We start from the raw sequence: 18,070 nt of genomic DNA on the forward strand, positions 1-18,070 counted from the left end.
AACTTCTCAATATTACACTGTTATGACTTTTCAACAGTAATTCACAGTGTGTCTAGAAATGCCAGCTATAGGCAACACCTTCATAATTCTACAGTTGTAAATAATTAACAGAATCATGAGGTTGGCTCATGTATATATGTAAAGGCAACTCGACTGGACAGAAACATTTCCCAGAATTAATCCAGAAACCCACTGGACTGTGGCTTATGTTATAGCATTAACAAATCTGGAGAAAAAGGCCAGGGGAGAGGTGACTGAATCAGAGAAGCAGGATAGGTAGAGTGTGTGTCGCATTTTCCAGGGAAAGACAACACAATTTGGAGCACGCACACAACTGAGACCCCTAGGAGTCTCTTTTGTGGGGAATGTTAGCTGAGTTAACTAATCTCAAGATAACTAACTTCACTTTACCTAAAACTTATGCTCAACAAATAACCTTCTGAGGACTAATTCAGTTTCCCCTGTTCCCTTAGAGAGGGAAAAAAATGCTCAGGACAGAATTCTCAAGCATTGCAGCCATGAGAATCCACCTACTACAGATTAGTGTACTGACCTGGTTCACATATCAGTCTCCTAGGTCTGATCAACTCAGGGCATCAGGGCCATCAAGGGTAGCATGGTTGACTTCACCAAGAAAACGTTACCTCTGTTAAGGCTTCTCCATGCTCAATCTGGGTGTCTCTGCTGGGATGCCCACCCTCACAACACATTCCCTCCAGTTCAAAACCAAACCTACTGCCTAAATGTATCCTCAACAAAGACTTTTCCAAGATTTAAAACACTCCATGTAAAGGCATTAAGAAGATAAATGTGTTGCCCTTACATAACCTGACTATATTCAGCTTTTTAAATCTGTTCTTGGAGTGAAACTGTAATCAGTTCTTGGAGTGAAAAGGTTCTGTCTATAGCTCCCCGGCCCTTCCCAAGAGACACCTTCACTAACACTGCTTGGGTTCCATGGAACCCAAACAGTGACATGCAACTCTGCAGTAAAACTTAAAAACATTTTTCTATTTTCATTCTTAATTCTTCACTTTTGACTTCATGAATGTAAAATTGTAATTCTTCAAAGAAAAATAACACTCATTCATTTTGACTGTTTCTAAAATGAGCTCACTAGAAATTTAGTTGGTTTAGCTTGCTGAATGGTGAGTGCTGTGAAGTGTGTAAACCTGGCAATTCATAGACCTGTACCCCTGGGGATAAGAATATACGTTTATAAAAAATAAAAAAATTTTAAAAAAAATCACACACACAAAAAAAGAAGTCCTACAAAATCCTTTCAAGATGGTACTTTCATATTGAGAGCTCTCTATTTTGCTTTTAGTTAATACCAAGTAAGTATCTGTCTGCTGGTTTGACCACGAAAATTGCTAAGAAAATTCCTTTCCCAGTAAATATGGACTGCTTTCCATGCCTTTTTCAGCCTTATCAATACTTGGGAGAGACTGACCAGACCACATTCTTTTTTCTCCACTGGTTTTTGTCCAACAGACAGGAAGTATCAATAGCCACTTAGTCTTTCCCAGTTGGTGTCTAAAGGGCCACTGAGAGGACCACAGACTGTTTCTATTCTCGTTCCTCACCCAAGACTATTCTTAGCCTGATACCAAGAATACTCTATCCAGGAATGTCTTGTGAAATAAGACAACACTGCTTATGTTGGGACCAAAGTTTTTGAGTATGATGATCATCTCTGGAGTCAGCTCTGGTTGAAAGGTCTCAGTCACTACTACCGTTACACAGGGCTTCAAATCACCTCTGTATAAACCTCAGCTCTGACTAAATGCCCTGATGAAATGATCATAATCAGACATCCTGATAATCCCAGATCCTCATTACTTCCTCTGCATAGACCCTATAAACATGGAGTGTGAACTAATGCTGCAAAGTAGTGATCCTGTTTTGCTCCAGTTTAAAATTCTGAGTAAATACAATAGAAGGGAGAAACTATCAACCCTATAAATGTGGGTCTCCAAGGTGACACAGGTAACTCTGCACAAACCAGGCAGGAAATCCCTAGTTCCCCCAAACGAAGGTTTGAAATCAGTACCAGTGGCCATATCAAGATCCATGCCTTAAAGTAACACTGTACACCTGACTAGCAAATTATCGTGTGACTTATCTAGTAGAGTAATAAAATGAACGGGTTATTATTGTTATCAAGCAACTGCTACAATTATGGCCAAAAATTTACTGCTAATTAATAGCTAACATTTAATAAGTGCTCACCACATGCTAGGCATTTTATGAGTCATCTCATTCAATATCCCAATGGCCTTACAAAATACTATTATTTTTCATATTATTCTAGTTCCTGTGTTTTGAATTCTCACTTAAATATATAAATCAGTCTACATTTTGGTTGGATTTCATGAGTGAATCCCAACTTTGCAGTCCATGAATAAATTATTCATATTTTTATATTTACCCATGTGTCACTTCTTCCAATGTCACGTCATTCATGGTAATTAAACTGGACAAGAAAAAATCCTGTAATTATGCATTCAAGCAAAGTACTTACATAATCAATAGGCTTGAGTGATTTCACCCTTGATGTTGGACAGCCACAGGAAGTGAGGTCAGCATAGAGGCCTTCTTCTAACACACACTGATTATCAGAAATGTCCTCTGGGTAATACAGGAGCCAGCTTAAAAACAGGCCGTGAGACAGTCAGTCAAACTGCATCAGGTGGGAGGGCAGGCTCATCACCGTGCTGTGGGAACCGGAGGAGGAGTAGGACCCAAACAACCAAAACTATCCTTTACTGACTGCTTACCTACCCTGTGCCATACATGAGTTAGATACGTAACCTGTATTACTACGTTGTGTCCTCAATTCTATGAAGTAGAAACACATCCTTATTTTTATAGGCAACAAAACTAAGGATTAGAAAGGTTAGATGATTTGCCCAAGGTTTTCTCAACTGCTAAATGGCAGAGTTGAAATTTGAAACAGGACATCTGCTTTAGGCTACCAATATTAGCTTCATTTAGTGTCTTCATGTACAAAACCCTGGGATCAGATTATAGTGATTATTAAGTACTTGAACAGATTAGAAGTTCTTTTAGGGAAAAAAATCACTTCTATCCTCATTTAATGATGGGCTTGCTGTCAGTCTGGGGAATACAGAAACTAGACTCTAAAAATCGCACAGTAGTATATAAAATCTGTCACCTATACGTCTGTTAATGGAAAAAAAATTTTTTTTTTTTACAAAAGAATTAAGTCCATTAGAATCTTTGATAGTGGTTATCTTCAATATATCACTCATCAGAAGTTTGGTTAGAAAATGCCTTTTTGAAAAGAAAGAGCCCAAGTGAGAAATGAAGGGGCTCTTCCTACTTCACGTCGAGTGTGTTTAAGTCCTAGCCCGACACTCTAAGACCACCAGAACTGTCTTTGTGCTAGGCCAGGTTCACTCTGGACCACCAAAGATATGCTCTGTAACATTATAACTTGCTGTCATATCTCCTATGTAACTAGGCATTTTATCAAATATTTCTAATATGTCAGGCATGGAGTTTCAGCCCTTCATATGCAATATGCATCATTTATTTGGGCCCTTATAAAAATCCTTCAAGGGGCACCTGGGTGGCTCCATAGGTTAAGTCCTCTGCCTTCAGCTCAGGTCATGGTCCCAGAGGGTCCCACATGGGGCTCTCTGCTCAGCGGGGAGCCTGCCTCCCTCTCTCTCTCTGCCTGCCTCTCTGCCTACTTGTGATCTCTGCCTGTCAAATAAATAAATAAAATCTTAAAAAAAAATCCTTTGAGGTAGGTACCATTATTATCCCTCCTTTACAGGATGAAACAACTAATTTTGGATAGTAATCCAATTTGTTTAAGGTTATGTATCTAGAAAGTGGTAGAACTGGGCTTCAATCCAGGTCTTCCAAGTACTTACACAACTGCCAGGGTTCCTATATTCTATTATTAAACTGCAGTTTAATAAACTACACATAGATATATACATATATAAAATGTATATTCTCTGTATAAAGTGAACATATGGCTAATTTGTCCTAGATTTCAGTGTCAAGAAAAAACATTTTCCACCAGAAAACCTTCAATATTTCCCTTTATTAGAAAATGCAAATATATCTTATAAAACAACTTCTTTTGTTGTGGAGAAGAAACTCAGAGCCAAATACTAGTAACAAAGTTATTTCAGATGCCCACTATACATTTCTCTCTCACTAAAAAGTTGCAGATAGTCTAACTTAAGTTATAGTGTCCTATTTTATGTGTTTTAATATTACAAATACCTTCACATCCTTTTAACATGCAGAGACAAGTTCAAACTAGTAAGAGCTATAGAAAATCTGGGAGAGAAAGACTGGTGGAATTAGGGTTAATCAAGAAGATTGACAGAGGGAATGGGGATGGGCTGACCCATAAAGATATACTTGGTTTAGTATTAAATGGGGGCCACAAGTTTACATACCTATAGGAGGCCAGGCAGGTAATGTACATGAAGAGTATACCAGGTTAAAAAAAAAAAACAAAACCAACTTGGAATATATCCTATAGCACATTGGAATCACATATGCCATTTAGTTAACAATCACTAATTACTCCCAAAGGTGAATGCTTCTCAGTTTTCAAATCTTCTGATTTTTTTTTTAAAGAGGTGAAAAAACCCTAATCCAAAATGTTGATATATATTTTTTAACAGTGTGTGTAGGCCAAACAAATAACATCTGCTGGCTAGGTTTCCCTGAAACTTAGAGCCATTCATAGGGAGCAGGGTTAGCAAAGTACAGCCTGTGGGCCATCTGTCCAACTGCCAGTTTCAGATCAGAAGCTAAGTCTGCTTTTCATGTGCTTAAATAATTTTAAAAAATTAAAAGAACAGCTTGTGATATGTGAATATGCTATATGACTGAAATTTCAGTGCCCATAGAGTTACTGAAACATAGTTGAGCCGTTCATTTTTGTAATGTCTGTGGCTGCGTCTGTGCTCGTAACAGCAGTACTGCGTAGCTGGGACAGAGCCTGCAAGGCTCACAAAGCCAAAAATACTTACTACCTGACCCTGAAAGAAAAGGTCTATGGACTGACCCCTGATATAGAGGGTAAGGCAGAAAATACATGGCAGAGTAAATGTGGGAAGGGGGGAAGAGGGAAAGAGAGGGAGACACTGGAAGGACAGAATGGGGAATGGGTGGGGCAGATAAGACTAACTGACAGTAAATCTGGAAAAGGACGCATCTGAACTCGATCTGACTGGTAGTAGAGGAGGACTGGGGAATGTAAAGCAGAGTAATAAAAATAATAAGCTGGATTGTGGGACAAATAATTGGGCTATGACCGGTTTCTGGTAAAGGATGGAAGGAAGATAATACTAGAGTGAAGCTAACCAGGAGACTAGAGTTCTGCAAGTAGAAGAAATGATTCAAGAGGAAAAGGAGAACTGACGAATCCAAGACTCTTGAAGAATGAACAGAAAATTCTTATGAGTTATTAGGTAGATACTTGAAACAGACCTACCACTGAACTGCACACTTCAAATGGTTAATATGGTAAACTGTATTTTATGTATATTTTACAATTTAAAAAATGAGGAAATATGTATTGGTCTTGGAAATCACATACAGTTCATTTACATCTGAAAAAGATCTAGTATACAGCTATAGCTCAAAGAACACAAGATTTAATTTAAATTTATTAGAATTAATTTAATTAAATTTTTTAAAAATGACTAAAGCAATCATGGGTCTGACATTTGGTATGTGATCATGTGATCATAGGAAACCCTAACTTTGAAATCAGGAGTCCTCATCTATGAGATGAAATTGATACATACTTTAAACAATTTTTAATTTCAGTGTAATAGGTCTACTATGGACAAAACACTAGTTTTTATATAACATTCTATTATGCTATCCAATAACATACAATATAAGCATTCAAAATATTTAGGAAATAATCTAAAATAACAGTAAGAAAATAAAACGGCCACAATGCTCCCAAAGTTAGCTAATCAGCATTTTTCCCTCTGTATTACACAATGGCCCATAATACAAGATAGGCAAAATTAATATAGGCTAATTAGCAACTGACCAAAGACTAAAAGACTTTAATTCACCGTGAATTAAAAATAATAATAAAACAAGTCAAATGTCTGTAAATTTAAAGGAAATTTAGTTATTAAACATTAGTAGAAAACACTCAAAACAAGCATACTTACCAACCCCGAAGAACTTTAAAAGAACATGGCGTGAATGAAGTCAAATCAGAAATTTCTTCTGTAAAATCTATGCATTCACCTTGGAACCCTGGTTTACTGAATGCTTTGAGCTATGAGAATAACACAACTAATTAACAGAAAACAACTGCTTGACATTATCACAAAAGCAAATGAAAACCTTTTATTTTTTATATTTGTAAAAATATTCAGCAAAATTGGGGCGCCTGGGTGGTTTAGTCAATTAAGCGTCCAACTCTTGATCTCAGCTTAGGTCATGATCTCAGACTCATGAGACTGAGCCCCCCATCAGGTTCCATGCTCATGGGGAGTCTGCCTGAGCATTTCTCTCCCTTTCCCTCTGCCACTCCTCCTGCTATGCTCTAAAATAAATAATTTGTAGGTGCCTCATTAGCGCAGTAGGTAGTGCGTCAGTCTCATAAAATAAATCTTTTAAAAATTAAAATTCAGCAAAATATGAGTGTTTTATTTATTACCAATGGATCCTTGTTAAGGATAATATTCTCTTTAAACTCCCATTTTTGTTTCCTTACCCATTTCTGGAAATGTCACAGTTAAGCATTTTCATCCATCTTTTCCACCAGATTCTGGGCACAGAGGCCCAGAAAACAATTCTACCTGTAAGATTAAATCAGAATCCCTTCTCCACTAACATGTGGTCCCTGCCCATTGTATCAATTATCCCTTGTGCTGAGACTACATGTTTAAGAAGCAATTTAGTTCTAAATATGAAGGCAGTTTCAGTTAGTATGAGGAGTGGTTGGTAAGCCTTTTCTCTTCCCAAGTCTCACTGATCCAGTTAATAAAAGGTTGCAGGACAGAGTATGAGTGAATGCAGGCAAGTGGGCCTAAGAGAACAAAGGGGCAGATGGCAGAGAAGGTAACGACAACGAGATTAGCAGAAGATTTATGGTGAAAAAAGAAAGACATCCATGTATTTCAGCCAACGGGCTCCTTTTTACTGTTAAGACTATCTTAAATATAAAGCTTACAGCTATATACAAGCACATTTCTACTTTAGTCCCTTTTGTTGAAAAATCCATGAAATCTCAACTATGATTCCCTTCAGACCAGATACACAATGATCTGCAACTCTAGTAGCCTTGGATCTATATAATAGGGAAGAAAGAATTAATGAGCCCTATAAATATTTCAAAATACACTGGCGCTTTGAAATAAAACGGCCCACAGGTTCATCTTGCACAGGCTTGCATTGTAGCTAATAATCCATCATATTGAGGGCTGGACAGCACTGTCCTTTCTCCCGCTCGTGTTGTATCAAGAACAAAGCAGCTTTGAGCCACTGATGTTTGCCTCCTTCATCTTCCCAAGAGTCCTCTTAGAGGCTGACAGCCTCTAAGTTCTGAGGAACCGCTTCTTGACTATCTCCTTCTGCTCTGACATCAAAGACTACCAAAAATCAGGAAAGGGGAGAATCAGCTCCCCTGGACCAACCATGGTGTGGTACAACCTTAAGGAGGTATAACCAGCAAGTTTCCATCATGGTCCTTCTGGTGGATACAGAGGCTAGCAACAACCAGGAAGTCCAAAATGAGACAGACTTCTGAAACAATTCCTTGTAGAAAAACAACTCCGTGTGTCCAGGGAAACTGCCCCTCATTTTCTTGATAAACACATATTTTGGTTAGTCATTTTCCAAACTATGTGTTTTAACTTAAAGACTTATAAAACAAAGGATTGAGAAGTAAATCACAATTTTACTTCCAAAAAATGCAATTTCTTCTACATGCCAATATCTTAATTCATGATTAAGAATTGGAAAAGCCACATGAGAACAGAGGTCACAGCTGTTTTGTTTACTCTGCAACTACCCAGTTTGTTCATTGTTTTTATGTTGCTGAGCGTAAGATTTATACTTCACAATTTCACCATAAATCCAGACAACTGACCATGCAGGTTAAGCATATTTTGGATGGCGTATATATAGTAGCCAACTCTAGTGTTTAGTCTGTCTTTAGTCCCAGGAGCATTAATTACAATATATACAGACACACAAACACATTTGCCATAAAATACTTTTTGGATTTGATGGGTTAATTCTTTGCCCAAACCGAAAAACCAGGCTTAATGCTGATCTGAGCTTTTTTAAAATTTTTACTCCCCAAATGATACACAGTGCCAGAGGGTTCACCCAAAATTTGATCAACCCCAGAGAACTAATGCCTCATTTTGATTACCCTACAAATGTCTTGGAATAGAATTTTCATAATAATGTTCTGAGAATGGTCCATACAGAAACCAATTCTGAAAAAAAATTTAAAAAGAAACCAATTCTGTGCTTATTAATTATAATAATTGTGATTGCTACTCCTAGTGAAATTAAGTAACAGTGCCTTGGTAAAATTAAGACCTGGGAAAAGCTAGGTGGAGAAGTTATATTCTGGTTTCCTTTTCAATATCGACCAGCCTCCCCAACAGAAACAGAATTGTACAGATAAACACACACACACACACACACACACACACGGTACCTCGGTTTTGCAGTGCCAACTGCCTTTTCATATATATTACTTCTTGGAACTACCAGTTCAGACAGAAACTACCACCATTTTATGAGGAACTTTTTGCACAGAGGCTTATTACGTACTTTTCATTTATGATCTACATGAATATAAATGTAATAGCTCTTTAATCTTACAAACTGAGAACTCAGAATTTTAATTACTGACCAAACACATAAGTTGTGCTTAATTTCACAATATCAGAATAATTTCTTCAAAGTAACTATTTTTTCCAATGCTATGATAATTTCTATGAGAAACTTTCTATTGCATATTTGACTTTCTGCAGCCCTTGGACTTTCCTCACACAAATATGTTAATTGTTAAACAAGGAACAGTCCTGTTTCTATCAGTTTCTATTCTTCTATTACGTCATAGTGTCTCAGGTGGTAGTGTTATGTACTCCTCACATCAAATACTTACTACACAATAATTTTACTTCCCTGATTACTCATAGAGGGCTTTTTTTACTTAGAGAAGTAGCTATTCCTATTTCTGGTCTTTGAATTCTATAAAAATGGTCTGACTGCAACACCACGAAGAAGTGTTTTCCTTTAGTATTCTTTAATCTTACTGATATTTGCCTAAAACTGTCACTTTCCTATCCCCCATACATGGTAACTGTTAAAGATCCTATGACAACTCTAAAATTCAATGTGGCCAAATTATGCAATATAAAAAATATCCAGTTGCTTTTTTCGCAACTACAATCACGTATAAAATGAGGGGCTCAATATCCAAAGAAATCAAAGTTTGTAATAACATTTGCACATGGATTTGAAAAATATTCTAAGGGGAAAAAAGTCCTTAGTTGTATCAAAGGGAATAACTTGTTAGAATTTCTAGAGAACTGTGCCTGACTACAACCTCCCTGAAAACTAAACTCAATTTTATAGGATTTAATCTAGTGAGATGTCTGATCTGCTAAGATAAAGAGATGATGACATTATGAACATAATCCATATTGTTTGTTTTTGTTTTCTTTGGAGAAAGTGAAAACAAAATTAAATGCCAGCTGCTATTATGAAGAACTATATAACGATGCTGTATATTTTGAGTTGTCAGTTAGACTTGGTGATTGGTCTTCAGCCAGAGGACAAATAAGAATCTTTCAAAGGAGGTGTTCTGGGTCTCAAATAAGACATACCTCATTATAATATGGTGACACATCAAAAAATGATATATTTATCAGAGTAACACTCATGATGTTTATTTATATCTATACATACGCATATTCTGGCTTTTCCCTTCTTATGTTCCTTGAGGTTTCCTTTAAAATCACCAGCATTAAAAAAAAAAACAAAAAACAAAACAAAAAAAACCCTCCTTGGACTTGAACTCTGAGATGTCATTTCCTCCTTAGTCCTCAGGGAAAATAACTATCCCATTTGAGCACAGCATCTGAATAGTCAATCTATGACAGCTATTTGTGAAGGAGAAAACACTTGCTAGTTACTGAATGGAACCAGAGTTTGCCAAGTCGGCCAAGAACCTCTTTCTCTCCCCAAGTAAAAACAAGCAAAACATACTGAAAATTTGGTCCAGTGAAAATAGTACAAACTTTGATACTAGATAAACTAAGGAGGCTTTGTCTGCATGTTATTAAATATCTGGCTATCATACACCTGTCAGAAACACTTATTTCACAAGGCGATGGCTGAGTCAGATCCAGAAATATGAAGTGGGGCTGATTTCGCTCGGTGTTTTCTGCTGCTTCCTCTCTCTTCAAGTCGGACTGGAAATACTATAAAGAAAATCCTTCAAGCAATCTGCCCCAAACAAGGAAGTCCGTAAAAAAGAATAGGAATGTAGGGGGGAAAAAACAGAACTTACAAGAATGTGACTTTTATCTGCACTTAAAACTCAGAAAATGTGCAGTTAGGAATTATCCCTGCTTAACTCTTTAATTGCTCATGTTATGCTGATTCATGTACAAGTTCTTTACAAGTTCACCACTGGAGTTTTCAAAGATCTGAAAAAAAGATCTCACAGGAAGCGTCTCCAAGTATAACAACTTAATTATATTCAAAAAGGAAATGTTCCCAATAGGCCTGAGCTAACTAGAAAATAAGAAAACCTGAAAACACTATGAACAGAAACATGGTTACAACTAAGCTAACTTGAAATAGAGAAACACTGACGTGAACATGAAAAATAAAAACACTCAGAGAAAAAGATTTAGCATTATCTAAAGCCAGCAAATGTCAAATATTTAATCACTCAATTGGGTTTTGATAGAAATTTTTCCAAATTTGTTAAAATAAGACAGAAGAAGCAAGGTCTCTCATGCCCTCTTACTCCTGTGGATGTACGGATTACACGATAGGTCTTTCTCTGATGCAAAATCCTGAAAATGCTTTAGTTGAGTGGAGTCAGATGCTAAAAAATGCCTATTTTCCTACTTCTAGCTGTGTGAAATGACACTTACATTCTAAATCTTTGTTTTCTCATCAATAACTGGGATTAATTTTGACCTCACCGAGTTTTTAGAAGCATAAAGTGAGTGCAATTTGTAGCCCTCAATGGGTAATAAACGTCAGACTCCAGAATATTGTCCAATCCTTCAAACCATTAACACACTAAAAACAAACAAGTAGGGCTGCAGTTTTACTCATGCTTTTAAGAAATGTTTGACTTAGAGGTATTAAAAATACATTTACATAATAAGCATGCCCAGACAGCCAGTTCTCCATGTTAAGTTTGCTCCTCCAAAGACGGCAGAAGGTGCTGTGCTGAACAAGAGTGTGACACTGAAGAATGGACAGGCAGGAGGAAAGGAGGGGCAGAGGTTCAAAATGATCCCAAAGTGGTCAGAGCTAAAGCTCTATGGGGAGAAAACAAAAGGAAATGTGACAAGTCTAGGCCAACAGAACCTGTCATGGAGATGGGTACTCTGCTGCCCACAGGTATCAAGTACCAAATAAACTGCCCTGATTTATAGACCTAAGAAATTTATCTGATGGAAAGAGAAAGAACTAAGACAAAGAGCACAAATGCTTTTAATAATAGTAAATTTAAAAAATTGTGAAACATACCAAATGTGGAGGCTCATTTATTCCAAGTGGTTCCTGAAACATATATGAAAACATTTTAAAAACCATTATCATGTAATCTTAGTTGTCTTTTTGAAAGTTTTAAAATACCATTTTAAAAAATGGGGAAAAAAGGTCAAATTTACTAGATTTCTTGAACTGGTTATGACCCTCAAATAATTTATTGGATTATATTATAATAATTTTAGTATTTATTCCTTACTAATTCATTTTGAGTAATGTAGTTGGGGGAAAAAAAAATATGTGTGTCAATGACCATCAGAGAGAGAGAGTCTGAGCTTCTTGCCCTTACCTTTCCCACACTGTATCATGGGAACCCTTCTTGGAGTATGTATTTTCCACACTGGCCACACTCTTTCATAACTGCATGACTCTGCACATGAGATTATTTCCCTCTTTGAGGACTGCCTTTTCTGCCCCACTCCATTGTCTAGCAAAAGTGCTTTTATCCATTAAGATATCACTTAATGCAGGAGTGGCATGATGCCCAACTCCCAGGCTCTGAGGGCTCCTTCACTGGCTCCCGCAGTGCTGCCTACACACTCCACCTCCTCACTAATCATACCACAACCACCTACACATCAATCTCCTCTAAGAGACAGGCCCATCAGGGCAATCTTATTCATCTTGTATCTCCAGTGATCAGTAGTGTCTGACATATGAGGCATGAAATAAATACTGTTAAAAGAATGATCAAATTATAGTCATTGATGAGCTCATAATAACTACTACAAGCTCCCTATAGAGTCTAAGAAAATTCATATGCTATTTCATTTTCTCTATATATTCACATAACATAATCCAGCAGTTTTGCTTTTAAAAAGCCTGTTCCACATAGTCAAGTGTATGCTATTATATGCTCTAGAATTGGTTATGGTCATTCTTAACTCACCAGTTGGATAGGTCGTATTGACATGATTATACTATTCGATCCTCCCCAATCAAAAAAGCATTTGTATTTCCCTTTCTCTAAAATGTACTGCTCTCCACAAAAGAACTTCTGCTGGTAAGCAACCCATCTAGTAGGGGAAAAAAGGGAGAAAGAACAGAGGTAATTCAAATGAGAGCAACCGACATTTTTAAAACCAAAGAACCTCTCAAAGTTCCCAGAATAGGAGACAACTTACACGCCACTTTTAACATGAATGGATCTTGTTTCACTGCCAAAGCCGACTTCTTCCAAGTCAGAAATTTCCTGATTTGTAATGTCAATAAACTTCCCACTTTCTAGGTCAGAGTCATATAATGTGATAGAAGATTCTATAAAATTCTAAAAAGAGGAAGAGAAAAGGTAAGGAAAACATATGGATTTTGTTTCTTAGGCGGCTGTATCTCAGCACAATTTCCACATGGGATAATTTTACACAAATAACTCCAGGAAAAATTTTAAATGGAACTGGAACAATTTTAATAGTTGCTACTCTTCAATAGTTTAAAGAAAAAATGAGTTTTCTACATAAGTGGGAATTAACTAAGTGGAAATTAACCAAGAGTTGGTAAATTTCTGGGACTCACAAACTATTTATTGTATGTTACACTAACTAAAGGAAATTAAAGTTTCACTTGTGCCTAAAGAGTAAAAGCCACAGCATGAAATAGAGTTAACATACAATGTGCAATTGGTATTTTGGGGGAGAGGATTTTATAAGCTTAAATGTAAAAGAAAAAATGATGGGTATTGAGGAGGTCACATATGGCATGGAGCACTGGGTGTTACATGCAAACAATGAATCATGGAACATTACACCAAAAACTAATGATATACTGTATGGTAACTAACATAAAAAAATGAAACTTCCTTGACAAAAGATCAAAACAATAAAAAGGGAAAAATTTTAAAGCCTTTATAGTTAGATGAAATATTTAAAACAGAAAAAAAAAAAAAAAACAGAAGAAATTTTAAGACCCTAGTTGATAAGTCAGCAAAAGATATAGACAATTCATGAAAAAGATAAGCATTAAAAACAAATAAGCAGGGGCGCCTGGGTGGCTCATTAGGTTGAGCCTCTGCCTTCGGCTCAGGTCATGATCCCAGCTTCCTGGGATCCAGCCCCGCATAGGGTTCTCTGCTTAGCAGGGAGCCTGCTTCCCCCTCTCTCTCTGCCTGCCTCTCTGCCTACTTGTGATCTCTCTCTGTCAAATAAATAAATAAAATCTTTAAAACAAAACAAAAAACCAAATAAGCTAATGCCAAATTTCACCAGTAAAAATAAAGAAATTCAAATTAAAACCATTATACAATTTTCACTTTTTAAAGTAAGTTAAGAAGAACCTAAAAATCCAGTTTTGTCTGAGAACACTGCTGGTAGAAAAATAAATTGAATAGCTATTTTAGAAAATAATTTAGAAATACATTTAAAAAGACTAGTATTTTTAAACTCTCCGATACTGTTGAAATTTTTTTAGGCTAGAAAAAATTTCCTGAAACTAAATGATGGGCAATTTATATGCAAAGATGCATTTTTTTTTATAATACTGAAAAGCTATAAACAGTGTAAATGCCCAAATGATGTATAAACATATACCTTTATGCATCTTACCTACGGCTTGATGGAATATAATTAAGAAGAAGCTAACAGTACATTCAATACTACTGGCCAAGAGCTTTATGTGCCTTATTTCCAAAAGAACTACCACATGAGATTATATTACTATCATTCTCATTTTCCAGCTAAGGAAAGTAACTAATTTGCCTGAGGTTAACACAGCTACTGAGGGGCAGAGATTGAATTTGAGTCCAAATTTATCTACCTATCTACTACCCTAAGCTCTTAATCCCTGTCAGAATGAAAGAAGTTAACTTACATTTTTTCAACTCTTTATAATAGACTTCGTAGTTGGAAAACACAGAATACATTATTTTTTTAAATACATATTTATATATATATATATATATATATATATATATATATATATATTTTTTTTTTTAATTTGACAGAGATCACAAGTAGGCAGAGAGGTAGGCAGAGAGAGAGGAAGGAAAGCAGGTTCCCTGCTGAGCAGAGAGCCAGATGCGATGCAGGGCTCGATCCCAGGACCCTGGGATCATAACCTGAGCCGAAAGCAGAGGCTTTAACCCACTGAGCCACCCAGGCGCCCCGAATACATTATTTTTTAAAAAAAGAAACATGGGTGCCTGGGTGGTTCAGTTGGTTAAGCATCTAACTTCCACTCAGGTCCTGATCTCAGAGTCCTAGGATGGAGCCCCCATTTTGGGCTTTCTGCTAAGCGGGAAGCCTGCTTCTCCCTCCCCACCCCACTACCACTTGGGCTCTTTCACTCTCTCTCTCAAACAAAACCTTAAAAAAATAAATAAACAAAATATCTTCTTCTGTCTCTACTACTTTGTTTTAAGTTTCAGATCTATGGGAAATGTTATCAACTTTTATAAGTCTCAATATCAGTTTTTCTCCCCCCCTTTAAAAATATTATAAATTTCGGGTGCCTGGGTGGCTCAGTTGGTTAAGCATCTGCCATTGGCTCAGGTCATGATCTCGGGGTCTTAGGATCCAGCCCCACATTGAGCTCTTTGTATCTCCCCCTACCTCTGCCGCTCCCCCTGCTTGTGCTCTCTCTCAAATAAATAAAATCTTTATATATATATATGTAATCTAATTATATGAAATGTAATCTAAGAAAAGATTTCTAGGATAAACGTTCACTTTATATGAACAAGCAAAACAGTGTCAGAAACAAAAACCAAAGCATCCGTAAGAAGAGGGAAAATACTCTTAAAATAATTTCCTCATTTACTAATCAGTTGTCAAATTCCAAGGATTTAAAGATTGTTCATGTAACTAGATCAAATTTCATTTGAGACTTTAGGATAAAAGATAAAGGATTTTTACCTGAAATCTTTATAATTCATAACCCATAATTATATTTTTAATTGCCCCTTGACAGTAAACCTTTGGAACCTGAGGATATGTGTTCCCTTTGTTACCTTCACAGGGTTCTTAAAAACAAATGAGAGCTGTTGGGGCACCTGGGTGGCACAGCCAGTTAAGTGTCTGCCTTTGGCTTGGGTCATGATCCTGGAATTCTGGGATTGAGCCTTGCATCAGGCTCCTTGCTCAGTGGGTAGTCTGCTTCTCCCTGTGTCCTTCACCCCCCTCTTACTCTCTCTCTCAAATAAGTAAAATCTTAAAAAAAGAAAAAAATGAGAGCTGGGTGATTTTTTTACCTCATTGTCCCCATCCCTCCTTCTATTAACATAACATGTTATTCTCAAAACACTTGTACTTTTTTATCATTATTGAGCTCCATTAAGCCCTGAAATTTTACATATATGTGTAATATACATGCATAAACATGCACATATATACATATATAAGCACACACATTATTTTGACACATTTGCTATTTTGCCAAAATAAATATATATAAATGTAAACATATCTCAAAGCAAGGCTTTTATAGCCCATGAGTGATTTGCCTTAAAGTCCTCAGGGCAAGCCTTCCAACTGAAATACATTTACAGCCTGGGTGGCACACCAGCAAATCTGGTTGTCCTGACAACATAAACTTCCATCATCTGAAGAACCTGAACATGACTGTTTCATATGAAAGTATGTAACTAGCTCAAGATGGCCATGAGGATACAATGTGATGAGCTGAAGGGGGCCCTGTCTGGTCCTGGGCAGGAACCACTACCAACAGCCACTATCCAATCAGGCCCAACCATAATGGGAGGGTCCTCAGCAGTTCTCAAAAATTTATATGGACCTCTCCTCCCCTACTCTGGTGACTATGGAATGTCCCATCTCTGCTTCTACTTCTGCCCCTACAACTGTTCTGTACTCTCCATGAGGGCTGCAGGAATAGGGGAGTGAGGATAAGCTGAAATGCCAAGGTTATTACTTTGTGTTGGAGTAAAACAGGACAAGACATTAAGAAATAAATATGGACATGTGCAGATGCGCTGTGTCTGTGCCCTTTCATTAACAAATAATTTATGGTGTGATGTATTTTACTTGAGCAATGATTTGCACAAGTCCTACCATGTGGGTTGTGGGAGAGTGAGCTGGCAAGCAGGCTAGGGCTGCTTGGCAACAAGGCTGGAGGTGAGCAGGGAAGGAAGAAGGGATCTGCTATCACAGGACCCAAGAGCTGGCAGCATACGATTTCACAAACAAATGTACTCGTGTGACTTGAGTTTGTGCCCTTTTTTCTCTGCCTGCTATTCCCCGAGACCTGGCCGAGGGCCACAGGCACCTCTTAAGTGGCATCACTCTCTTCTTTACATTTGCTTTTGTGTATTCATGGCTTTGCTTGCCTTACAGCTCTTGCCTTCTATCTTATTTCTAAGCACCTTTCTGAGCCATTCTTCTGGTTTTCACACTCTCCGCATTTTACTCTCAAACCTACCAAATATACAGTGTCTGATCTGGTTGACTAGTTACCATCAATACTGTGTCCCTGAGCTCTAACTCTAAGCCAAATCCAATCACCTGGGGCTAAATGTCCAGGGATCACATGTATGAAGTGTGATATAAAACATGCAAAAACCTACAAAACGCAAAAACCAAAACCTCTAACTGCCTTGTTCAGAAGGTGACTGCAACAGGCACTCAGAATCACGTCCATGGTAAGCACTATGAGGTTTCCAGGTTACTAGCATCTTGCTTTACCAGGTACAATTAAAATAATTATGGAAGTCTTAAGTGGAGCTCTGTTGCTTAAGAATGAATAATGATGAAATGAACTCAAATCTGTACTCTGCTTTCCATTTTGAAAGCATTTACATCCAAGGGAAAATCTGGATAGCTTACTATGGTCTCTAGTACAGAACTCCCCACTGTCAAAAACAAAAACAAAAACAAAAACAAAAACAAACCAAAAACCAATGAGCAGATGCTTCAGGACCAAAGATACGCCTTTTTAAGGATTTATAATTTGGGTGTTCTTAAATTCCATAAAATCCCACAGCTGAACTGCCCTAGGAGCCCTTGTGCTATAACCCTCTGGTAGACAAAGTAATATGAGACACCAGTGGAGATCTGGTATACCCATTAATTCAGAAGAAATAATGATCTCCATTGCATACCACCTGGTTTCAAAGATCTGAAAAGAGGCCCCAAGACTGAAAATCTTAATAAAAGCAAATCCAAAAGTTAAGCTAGTATAAAACTGAGGAAAAATAAGCATACCAAGAAAGTTTTATCCAGGAAGCCAAGGAAAAAAAATTCCTTTTTAATCCCTGGAGCCTAGTACTCCTATATTCTTCTGGACCTCTCCTTTAAAAAAAAAAAAAATTAACTCGAAGTCATTATGTATCTGCCTGACT

General features: G+C 37.1%; 1 protein-coding gene across 2 annotated transcripts in view; it reads right to left on the minus strand.

Annotated features, from left to right (window-relative positions):
* The window catches only part of LOC111147317 (crystallin beta-gamma domain containing 3), a 111,625-nt gene that overhangs the window by 21,820 nt on the left and 71,735 nt on the right, over positions 1-18,070 (minus strand). For both annotated transcript variants that reach the window (XM_022503318.1, XM_022503310.1), the window contains 5 exons: positions 12,912-13,054; positions 12,677-12,803; positions 11,767-11,799; positions 6,192-6,301; positions 2,525-2,651 (listed from right to left, as the gene is read on the minus strand). In XM_022503318.1, the coding sequence (XP_022359026.1) occupies positions 2,525-2,651; positions 6,192-6,301; positions 11,767-11,799; positions 12,677-12,803; positions 12,912-13,054 (540 nt within the window). The remainder of the gene's footprint in view (positions 1-2,524; positions 2,652-6,191; positions 6,302-11,766; positions 11,800-12,676; positions 12,804-12,911; positions 13,055-18,070) is intronic.

This window comes from Enhydra lutris, unplaced genomic scaffold (assembly GCF_002288905.1).
Source record: "Enhydra lutris kenyoni isolate GAN:26980312 unplaced genomic scaffold, ASM228890v2 scaffoldscaffold2, whole genome shotgun sequence".
NCBI classification, from domain to species: Eukaryota; Metazoa; Chordata; class Mammalia; order Carnivora; family Mustelidae; genus Enhydra; species Enhydra lutris.